Source organism: Protomyctophum parallelum (genome assembly GCF_964188405.1).
Source record: "Protomyctophum parallelum genome assembly, chromosome: 20".
NCBI classification, from domain to species: domain Eukaryota; kingdom Metazoa; phylum Chordata; class Actinopteri; order Myctophiformes; family Myctophidae; genus Protomyctophum; species Protomyctophum parallelum.
This window is the reverse complement of record NC_139718.1, coordinates 40,460,898-40,473,134: the sequence shown is the minus strand read 5'-3', so window position 1 is coordinate 40,473,134 and position 12,237 is coordinate 40,460,898. Positions and strand designations below refer to the sequence as shown.

General features: G+C 43.5%; 1 protein-coding gene across 1 annotated transcript in view; it reads right to left on the bottom strand.

Annotated features, from left to right (window-relative positions):
- Positions 1–11,635, bottom strand: part of LOC310877785 (proton-coupled folate transporter) — a gene marked incomplete at its 5' end in the record, with an annotated part of 170,275 nt that extends 158,640 nt beyond the window's left edge. Inside the window, one exon of the mRNA XM_083791733.1 lies at positions 11,509–11,635. Within this exon, the coding sequence (XP_083647859.1) occupies positions 11,509–11,635 (127 nt within the window). The remainder of the gene's footprint in view (positions 1–11,508) is intronic.
- Positions 11,636–12,237: the final 602 nt, after the last annotated feature.

The window sequence follows — 12,237 nt, the reverse complement described above, 5'->3', positions numbered from 1 at the left end:
AAGCATCTGCTATTTTTGGTCTTTTTTCTTATTTTGTTTTGTGTGTGAGAACTACAGACTGACTGTTTTTTGATACAGACAAGTGTTCAGGAGAGGAGAAAAACTGATTTTTGTTTTTCAAAATGAGTTAATAGCACAGGCACACTTCACATGATAGAGCATGTCTGAAATAGATGTCAGAGCTGAAATGTAAATATGAAATAAATGCTTAAACATGTAGCTAGGTGTAATGTCCACAGAAGTGCACCTTTCAAGCCTGTTTTCTCAACTCGCTGTTTCTCGGCAAGACATTACTCTATAAGCCATATCTCCAAAACTGGTGGGTCAAACTGAACAGCCAATGGTTACCTGCTTTCATATGACATCAAAAAACGAAAATGGGAAAAAATTACCAAAGCATTTCTGGGGGTCCCCAGCCAAAATAGTTTGAGAACCCTTGCACTAAGCTATACGGACACCCTCACATGTTCCCTCAAGCTCACAATGTGTCGCGATATGAAACATTGTGAGCTTGTAGATCTGCTATTTTGTAAAACATTTTTTATACATTTGAAAACTTGAAATGGGACAATCTGCACAATGAGTACTTTATACTTTTGGTACTTTAAGTACATTTTGAAGCCAACACTTTTGTACTTTCACTTTGCAAGAGAGTTCCTATTATTTCAGTATTGATACTAGGCCTACTTTTACTGAAAGGACCACTTCACCACTTCTCAACTTATCCTCATAATTGGTCCTCAGTCACTCACTAATGTTCATGATAAAATACCGCAGTTGTTTTTCTACTCGGTCTGTGTCTCATAGGAGGGCTGTGGGCAGTTCAGAAAGCTGTCGATTAACCAATTGATCTGGGGACCCCCTGGAACCCCCCTCAAGGACCCCTGGGGGTCCCAAGACCCAAGACCCCACATTGAGAACGACTATAGGCTATAATCCGCACCATCATATTGCATTGCTTTATTATCATTATGTTTTGTTTGGCATGGGACAGTTTTGCCAACCATGCAGTAGATCACAGCTCAACAGCACTTAGTTTGTTTGTGCTTTTGGCTTGATAAAAACCAACAGCACAGCAGGTTTTCATAACGCCCCCGTTTTTTTTTTTTAATTCTAATTTAATTATTTCCCCACATGACCCCGTTTTATTTCATGAACGCACGTCTCTCCGCGGCCTTTCCCTCTTATGCCACCGCATTAACCCATTCTGACCTGAGATCAGATTCATACGAGGTTTCCGCCGGACACACACTGGTCTGATGAACCCATTCTGACCTGAGATCAGATTCTAAAAATGTCAGTCGCTCTTCGATTTTTCAAAAATAGCAGACCTACAAGCTCATATCGCGCCACTCGGTGGCGCGATATGAGCTTGTAGATCTGCTATTTTTAAATAGCTAAAGCATAACATGATGCTGACACCAAAATGGGTGCCTGGTCAGAATGGGTTAATATTTATCGGCGCCGTAACCGCCACGCCATGCGGTGGTTTAGCGCTGCATATACTATCATACATTAGTTAGAATACGCCATCATACATTATTACCCACACCGCCGTGTTTTATTCTTTTCATTATCGATGGCATTCTCTCTGAGTGAGAGGAGAGGGAGAGAGTGTGTGTGTGTGTGTGTGTGTGTGTGTGTGTGTGTGTGTGTGTGTGTGTGTGTGCGCGTGCGCGTGTGCGTGTGCGTGTGTGTGTGTGTGTGTGCGTGTGTGCGCGTGCGTGCGTGCGTCGCACAAGATGATGAATCATTCAGCTTCTCTCCTTGTAAACATGAAAACTGAAGGGAGAATTGGAGCAGCTTGTCGCTTTCCCTTTCTGTTCTCCATCTCTCTGTCTCTTATTACCCTCGCTCTTTCCATTGCTCCCATTCCTCCCATCTCTCTGTCCATTTCCCCACTTTCCTCTTTCCATCCCTCTCTCTCTCTCCACCAGTCTTGTCCTGTGTCTATGCCGCCCGCCCGCCCAACCCCCCCCCCCCTCCTACTATGCTATGCCAGGAGTGAATTCCTTTAAAATGCAAATGTTCTGATGAATTAATATCAGGAGGACGTACAGTGTACGTGTCATGTCATATCTGTCCTACTTATAGAAGAAGCAACCGGAGAACTAAAGCCTGGGTACCGAGGCTAGCAGAGAACCAACACTATAAATGGTAAATGGTGCGTTTCTATATATTGCCTTTTTATCCAAAGCGCTTTTACAATGTGCTTTAGATTCACGCGCGCATGTGCGCACGCACACATGCAGGTGCGTCGACTGCGGGAGTGCTTGGTAGCTGAAGCACACACACACACACACACACACACACACACACAATATTCATGTAGAAAACAGAAGAAGAAATGATTATTATAACTAAAGCTATAGCACAATAAACTAGAATAAAAAAACAGTACAGTAGTGCATCCCGTGGATGCAGAGGTCGTTGTTTTATTGCGTCCCCTTAACTATATAAACTACGTTTTGGGATGCTAAATGCACCCCATTTTAATCTCTGCACATATCAAGCTAATTGGAAAGAGACTTTTCTGTGGATCACGTGAAATGTTGAATCAAGATGCTGAAACAATTAAGTCGTGCCATACTCAGGCAATCCTCAAGCGATTGTTATAATTCCAAGTGGTCGATACTCCGTGAAGTGTCTATTTTCATTGGGTGTCATGTTTGCCTTAATCAAACGATACGGAGAGAGATGCCATGCACTGGCACACTCTCTCAATTAGAGGTTAGAGATACACTCTTGTGTGTACAACCTTTATTCAAATAGTTGAAAATGAATTCATTAAAAAAAGCTGAGCACATGGTATTTTTGATCTATAAGGCTCATTTGAAAGAATATATTAAGAGTAGGCTGCCTATATACGACAGCCTTTTAAAATGTTTATAGCTAATATTGGAACTTTACACAGCTGTGCTACCAAATCACTAATTACATCATGCCAGTCTGGGTCAAATCAATTAAGCAGCAGTAGCTTTGATTGATTGATTGATTGATTGAAATATTTATTAACAGTTTGTAGAATTACAGTACATTTCAAGCACAAACTCAATACAAAGACTGTTAACTGTGAGTGGACAACCCAATTAAGCATTACACTTGTTTACAACAGGGTCCACATTGTTCAATTCATCAAAACATTTAGAGACATACAAATAGACACTTCTATGTAGTTAAAGAACAGAACAGGAATTCATCATATAGGAAGCAAAAAGGGAAAAGATACATATACAGTGAGGGGAAAGGGGGGGGGGGATTCAGATTTTACAGAGGCCAGTTTCGAATTGCAGCCATCCGTAGGTGCCCTTTGAGAGCGGTTTCGAAAGAGTCAAGGGATTCACATGTCTTAATGACTGTTGGTAGGGCGTTCCACATTTTGGTGGCATACGAGCGAAAATATTTTAGTCCCTTGTTTGTGCCGAATCTGGGTTCGAATTCCATGTGATAATGTTGTCACCCACTCTAACCAAGAAGCCATCTGCCTTGCTGAGATTACTATTTGATCCGAAGAGAATGGATTCAGTTTTTCCCAGGTGTAAGGATAGTTTGTTATCAGCTGCCTATAAGCCCCCCTATTCTCAATAGGCCTATTATTACTGTAAATCAAAAAGATGTACAGTATGTTTATCATATACCTTTTAATTTTGGACTAAAAACATGCTCGACGGGAACTGTAACCCAAGAATGGCCCGGTGCAGGCCGGTGAAAAAATAAATATGTGGCGTATTCTACTTGAAAAAAGCCTGGACTTTGATAAGGACTTCAATGCTGACCTGCAACGATACAGGATCAGTGCACTTCTAGAATCACTCCTCATCCCGTCTAAATCCACCGCGCAGCAGCCAGGAATTACACCCAGCTCAGAACAGAACAGGCGTCTGCGTGACTTAACACACAGACATAGTGGGGTTGGCATGGTCCCTATAGCACTGAACAGTATGCGCGAGCACGTGCACGCACACACGCACACACACTCCAACGGGCATCATTCCCAAAGGGCATCGGTATAGATATGCACATTACATCATCATCATACCCGGAAGTTACTACTTTTACTACTTTCTGGCCTTGACAGCCCAAACAGAAAAGTCTTATCTGATTGCATTAAACGATGTTAAAGTCACTTTGGAACTCACTTTATGGTAATTGTATCCAAAAGAAAATAGCACTTCTACAAGCTCATAGCACACACACACACACACACACACACACACACACAAAACCACACACACAGTTTTCATGTGGTTTATAAGCTCCATCTTTTTTGAGTGGTGCAACCACTCCAAGGAACTATGTGACTATGTTTAGAGTACCAGTAGGGGCAAAAGTGGCACTTTTGCCAGAGAGAGAGAGAGCGAGAGCGAGGCAGGGGGAGCAGGGAGTTGCACCACTCAGTTCACACGGGTGTGATTCTTTTTTATTTAACCAGTAAAACACATTGAGACAGAGTGTCTTTTTCAAGTGGGAACTGGCCAAGAGGCAGAAGTAAAATTACAACTTCAAAGCCACAATGTTACATGTCAATAATATAACAGCCAATAATACATCCATGACGCCACCATAAAGAACCTATCAAATATAATACTCTTTTAATCAGAGAGAAAATACACAAGTACAGCAATTAACCGCAATAATAAATATGGAGGCCTACAGTGCCGTCGCTACACATATATATCGGAGTGCAAATACGCACTGCGAGTAGGGCAACACGCCGAGGGGGGCAACAAAATGTGGCAAAAAGTGCACACCGACCCTCATGATAACGTGCGTCCTCGAAAACGTCGAAAATAGCCGATCTGAATGAGGAAACATAGCGCTCTCGTCAGCTACGTCCCTGGAGGCCTATACCAAGGCTGCTATACACATACGACGTTCTGAACATGTGCAGGTGTTTGACTGCACACCGGAGATTCAAAACAAGCCTTCAATCCGTAGAAGAAGCCCAAAGTGAATTTAAGATTCTTGCTCAAGGAATCAATATGACATTTAAAATGTGGGTGTCTATCCAACCAGAAACCAAGGTACTTGTAGCGCTCCCACTCGATGGGAGTTCTACCTAGTTACTGGAACTGAAAAAGCACACATGGAGAGAACAAGATAGCCTTTGGTTTTTTGCCGTTTAACAAAATAGACTTATCGTACAAAGCTAGCGATCCAAAGTAGCCGCTATTTATTTTTTGCTTTACCTTTTAAAACATTTTGAAAAAGACATAGGTTTTCTACACGCCGAGAGTTGGACTGATTTCACATTAACTGGATGGAAACAATTCGTAATTTTAGTGATTTAGTGCAACATGTTTAAAATGCTGGACTGCCTCCAAAGCGACCACGTACGGAGGAAGCAGAGGAGCAGAGTCAGTGTAGCAGAGACAGAAGAGTTGTAGAAAATATATAACAAATGGAAGAGATAAGAGTGTGGAGAACAGAAGTGTGTGAGATTAATAGTTTGTAGCAGACAGGCCGGGTGCGTTGGGGGTGAAGCGGTGTGGAACATAGAGGATAGGAGAGAACCATCTTGAGGTATTTGTACTTTACTTTCCAATACTTTTACTTCTACTCCACTACATCTCAGACATCTCAGCATTTTTTGAGGTGGCGCTATAGTCCCGCCTATGCCCAGCTGTCTGTCTGTCTGTCTGTCTGTCTGTCTGTCTGTGTCTGTGAGAGACCATGCACGGAAATGATTTGATTGGCTGAGCACAGAGCGTGATGTATGATAATGATACGAGCTTGTAGGTCTGCTATTTTTGAAAAAAATCGAAGAACGACTGACATTTTTAGAATCTGATCTCAGGTCAGAATGGGTTCATCAGACCAGCGTGTGTCCAGTGGAAACCTCGTATGAATCTGATCTCAGGTCAGAATGGGTTAAATAAAAATGCTGAGTACTTTTTCAACCACTGATGACGAGAGGCCTCTCTCTCTATGTGTAACTGATGGTAATGGTGTGAAAATGCCGGCGAAACTCTTTTCTGACTGATGATCCTCTCCCCTGGGATGTGCTGACGCGCCACAAATACCAGGAGGTGGTGGGGGGGCGCGTGCACGTGGTGAGCGCACGTGATGATGTGTGAGGGACCAAATCATGTCCCCGGAAGATAATGGTAAGAACATGATGAGAAACAAGGCATTGTGAGGACAAATATCCTGCATGGTCCTCCCAAGAGAAATGAACGGTTTTAATGCTGCGTGCGTGCGTGCGTGCGTGCGTGCGCGTCTTAAGCTCAACTTAACTTGGTCCCTAAGGACACAATCAAAGTGTTTAGAAGACTAGGGGTTCTCTCTTCGTCCGTGCTAAACCCCTCTATTTTCGTCCAAAGAAAGAAAGAGAGAGATCAATGTGAGGTTGTAGATCTCTGTATTTGAGCGGCGCCTCCGCTCCATTACGCAGCTATGTGTGTCCCTATTCAGTATTTAACCCATTCTGACCTGAGATCAGATTCATACGAGGTTTCCGCCGGACACACACTGGTCTGATGAACCCATTCTGACCTGAGATCAGATTCTAAAAATGTCAGTCGCTCTTCGATTTTTCAAAAATAGCAGACCTACAAGCTCGTATCGCGCCACTCGGTGGCGCGATATGAGCTTGTAGATCTGCTATTTTTAAATAGCTAAAGCATAACATGATGCTGACACCAAAATGGGTGCCCGGTCAGAATGGGTTAAGTCCGACGTCATTTTGTAGTGCTACGTTACGTCCAGGTCCAAGTGGCACCTGCAGCTCCCGTCCGCATCTCATTGTAAATAGAATATCTAAACGTGTGAATCTTTTTACAATGATGTTATTTTTCAGAAAGGAAGCCATTGAGGGTTAAAATGGGTCTTAATGCTTCCAACTCGAGTAGAATTATTAATGTTTTGTGTCCATGACAAAGAAAATATATGATGTGGAGACAATAAAGACTATTATTCTCATTATTATCGAAGGTGGTAACAGTCCATACATTTGCTCAGTACAATATTTCGGGGGCATATTTAGAATGTGTGCAGGGTTGAGTATGTTGAATCTAGTTTGCAAATAATGAGGATTTAGTTGACACAATGAAACAAAATGCCGATATATTCAGTGTGGGGCAGACGGTCTGTCACAGCCAGATTTGGGAGAGCAGCAGCTTTGTTGTCGCGAGGAAAGCAGTAAAATCGTGGTTGTTTTCGTCTCAGATTTAGTCCGACGGAGTGTCACAGTATAACTCTATGGGGACCCAAAAGTAGGACCCGGAAGTATCTCTGGAGGGGGCGCTCACATCCCGGCGAAAATACTGAATCTATCAACACAGAGTAAAGTGGCACATAGTACACAGTACAGTACGAGCCCCCATGGGTGCGTTCCTGGGGGTCTGGATGTATGCAGTATACATAGCACAGTGCAGTACAGTAACTATAAATAAATGTATAGCTGCACCGCTCAGTTCACACAGGTATATATTTGTCTATTATGAAAAATCCAGAATAGAGTGGCTGGATGTTTGTCACCCTGGCAGTTCCCTGATGAAAATGATGTCACTTCTTACGTCACCACCAGGTGGCTCACTTGGTGAGACATTACTAGCAATGCTAGCATGTGTCCAGCATGTGTGCGTGGACCCTGAGCCCACCCCTATCATCTCTGTCGGTTGGAAACCTCATACGTCCAAAACTGTGACTTTTCAGGATTCAAATCAAAAAGAAAATGTGCAAAAGTAGCATTATCTACAAGCTCAAAACGCGTCACCTGGCCCAGGCCGTAGCGTAACGGTCTGGGCACCGGACTGGTAATCCAGTCGCAGTGTGCCGCGGGTTCGACTCCCGGACCCGACACGGCCTTTACTGCATGTCATCCCCCCATCTCTCTCCCGTTTCCTGTCAGCCTACTGTCTGTCCCTTCAAAAAATCAATAAAAGGCGTAAGCCGCAAAAAAATATCTAAAAAAAAAAAAAAAAAAAAAAACGCGTCACCTTGGGCAGCGTTTCGAGTTTGCCAGATAGATGTGTTACTTTTGCTGCTTTGGTGTGACGCTGTATTACAGGTGTGTCCAACGTTTTTTCAAAGGGGGCCATATTAGAAAATATAAAAAAAAAACACCCAAGGGCCAACATCATCTCCTCGACTGACATAATGTGCCTTCCGACTATAACAAAGTCACATACTGGCCCAGGCCGTAGCGTAACGGTCTGGGCACCGGACTGGTGATCCAGTCGCGGTGTGCCGCGGGTTCGACTCCCGAACCCGACACGGCCTTTACCGCATGTCATCCCCCCATCTCTCTCCCGTTTCCTGTCAGCCTACTATCTGTCCCTTAAAAAATCAATAAAAGGCGTAAGCCGCAAAAAAATATCTTAAAAAAAAAAAAAAAAAAAATCACATACTGTAGGCCTGCATATGCATTGCATTTAAACGATTTTATGTAATCATCAGTATTTAATGGCTACATTTGACCCCTTCAGAATGAGACAAATTATACTCTGGGAAATGCCCAGGTAAATGAAAAATATAACTTCAATGTGAAAATCTTGGGGTAATACAATTCAGCTATGAAGCCGAGGGCCGCACTTTGGACACCCCTGCTGTAGTATGTATGGTGTTGGGAAAAAAACCGACGACGATAATGTTTTAAATGATGCGTGTGGCGTAACTATGCGGACAAACAAACAGAAAATATGGCCTACGGCTATTAGTCCTTCCCACACCTGGCTCACTTTGAATCCACCCTATTGTTCTTTGATGTATGATATCCCACTGTCTTTGCTCTCTCTCTCTCTCTCTCTCTCTCTCTCTCTCGAAGCAGAAATACAGATGAACCAAAGTCGCTTTGTTTGTGTCTCAGTTTCGTATACCTGAAGCAGAGCTCAGGGCAAATTATGCTCTCATCATGCGTCAGAGTTTTTCCGCTTTTACAGGTATTTTTGGTATCCCCGAGAGCAAGATAAGGTGATCACCGAAAACTACAACATGGTGGTAAGCGACTCACCGCTCACCCAAACACGTCTCTCTTGTTTTTACTAAAACTAGAACATGGTGGTAAGCGACTCACCGCTCACCCAAACACGTCTCTCTTGTTTTTACTAAAACTACAACATGGTGGTAAGCGACTCACCGCTCACCCAAACACGTCTCTCTTGTTTTTACTAAAACTACAACATGGTGGTAAGCGACTCACCGCTCACCCAAACACGTCTCTCTTGTTTTTACTAAAACTACAACATGGTGGTAAGCGACTCACCGCTCACCCAAACACATCTCTTGTTTTTACTAAAACTACAACATGGTGGTAAGCGACTCACCGCTCACTCAAACACGTCTCTCTTGTTTTTACTAAAACTACAACATGGTGGTAAGCGACTCACCGCTCACCCAAACACGTCTCTCTTGTTTTTACTAAAACTACAACATGGTGGTAAGCGACTCACCGCTCACCCAAACACGTCTCTCTTGTTTTTACTAAAACTACAACATGGTGGTAAGCGACTCACCGCTCACCCAAACACATCTCTCTTGTTTTTACTAAAACTACAACATGGTGGTAGGCGACTCACCGCTCACCCAAACACATCTGTCTTGTTTTTACTAAAACTACAACATGGTGGTAGGCGACTCACCGCTCACCCAAACACATCTCTCTTGTTTTTACTAAAACTACAACATGGTGGTATAAGCGACTCACCGCTCACCCAAACACATCTGTCTTGTTTTTACTAAAACTACAACATGGTGGTAAGCGACTCACCGCTCACCCAAACACGTCTCTCTTGTTTTTACTAAAACTACAACATGGTGGTAGGCGACTCACCGCTCACCCAAACACGTCTCTCTTGTTTTTACTAAAACTACAACATGGTGGTAAGCGACTCACCGCTCACCCAAACACATCTCTCTTGTTTTTACTAAAACTACAACATGGTGGTAAGCGACTCACCGCTCACCCAAACACATCTCTCTTGTTTTTACTAAAACTACAACATGGTGGTAGGCGACTCACCGCTCACCCAAACACATCTCTCTTGTTTTTACTAAAACTACAACATGGTGGTAAGCGACTCACCGCTCACTCAAACACGTCTCTCTTGTTTTTACTAAAACTACAACATGGTGGTAAGCGACTCACCGCTCACCCAAACACGTCTCTCTTGTTTTTACTAAAACTACAACATGGTGGTATAAGCGACTCACCGCTCACCCAAACACGTCTCTCTTGTTTTTACTAAAACTACAACATGGTGGTAAGCGACTCACCGCTCACCCAAACACATCTCTCTTGTTTTTACTAAAACTACAACATGGTGGTAGGCGACTCAACGCTCACCCAAACACATCTCTCTTGTTTTTACTAAAACTACAACATGGTGGTATAAGCGACTCACCGCTCACCCAAACACATCTCTCTTGTTTTTACTAAAACTACAACATGGTGGTAAGCGACTCACCGCTCACTCAAACACATCTCTCTTGTTTTTACTAAAACTACAACATGGTGGTATAAGCGACTCACCGCTCACCCAAACACATCTCTCTTGTTTTTACTAAAACTACAACATGGTGGTAAGCGACTCACCGCTCACCCAAACACATCTCTCTTGTTTTTACTAAAACTACAACATGGTGGTATAAGCGACTCACCGCTCACCCAAACACATCTCTCTTGTTTTTACTAAAACTACAACATGGTGGTAAGCGACTCACCGCTCACCCAAACACATCTCTCTTGTTTTTACTAAAACTACAACATGGTGGTATAAGCGACTCACCGCTCACCCAAACACATCTCTCTTGTTTTTACTAAAACTACAACATGGTGGTATAAGCGACTCACCGCTCACCCAAACACGTCTCTCTTGTTTTTACTAAAACTACAACATGGTGGTAAGCGACTCACCGCTCACCCAAACACATCTCTCTTGTTTTTACTAAAACTACAACATGGTGGTAAGCGACTCACCGCTCACCCAAACACATCTCTCTTGTTTTTACTAAAACTACAACATGGTGGTAAGCGACTCACCGCTCACCCAAACACATCTCTCTTGTTTTTACTAAAACTACAACATGGTGGTATAAGCGACTCACCGCTCACCCAAACACATCTCTCTTGTTTTTACTAAAACTACAACATGGTGGTAGGCGACTCACCGCTCACCCAAACATGCATCTCTATATAACCACCGTTTAGGTGGTCATCTTATCATCTAAAACTGGAGTATGAATAGGCCTTTTAACCCATTTAGGCCTGAAAATATGTTGTTCCAGGGACCCTCCCAGTAGCAGATTTGAGTTAAAAAAAAAACTCACTCTGTAACAATATATATTCAAAGATTTCAGGCACATTTTCACGATTAAAATAAAATAGCAGACCTACAAGCTCGTAGCGCGGCACTCGGTGCCGCGCTACGAGCTTGCCCCAATATTTAAAGCCCCCTCCCAGACAATGTAGAGGACACGTTTGAAACGTTTTTTGTTCCTTCTTCATTTATAAAGCGGAGACCGACGTTCATAACCTGACTCCGCCAGATGGTGGCAGCATTGAGTCACAGGTTCCACAAGACAACGCCATCTCCATCCGGTCTCTCTCGGGCAGAGACGATGTACCCGAACCAGCGGGTTTCGGGCCGATCAGCGGCAGCGAGAGGCGGGACTCAAGGCGAGACTGACGACGCATTGAAGCTGCGCCACAGCACAAAATGGTAATCACAACCCAACAGGACTACAACTCGAAAATTATCATGGAGGTATATAGCAGCTGATTTTCGCCACTGGTTCGGGGTTCATCGCCTCTGCCTCGAGAGACCAGACTGAGTAGCGAAGTGACATTTTCAGATCCACGGAATGCAGTGAATCAGGCTGCCACATTCAGGCAATCATATAAAAATGCTTCCCCCCCCCCCCCCCCCCCCCGTCACATTCATAAAACCGCACGCTCAAGGCGCAGATTCTGGTGTCATACATCTCAATAATTGTAGAACCCGACACAACTGCATGTCATGTCATTACACGTATGAAGAGACCGTTACACGCGGACGGACGCATACATACATTTATATCTGATGTAATTAATGTACAGTACATGCACATCATGCGCGGCGCTGCAATTGATAAAAGTGTCAACGGCTGAGATTTTTAACCCGCTGAAACCTGGAAAGCATCCGTGCGCTTTTAGACTTTAGCCTAACTCATGCTGCTATGATTAGGTGATGTAATGGTGATGTAAAACAAACGGGTGTCAAAACAAACATTAAATTCCCTTTATTGTTAATGGCATTT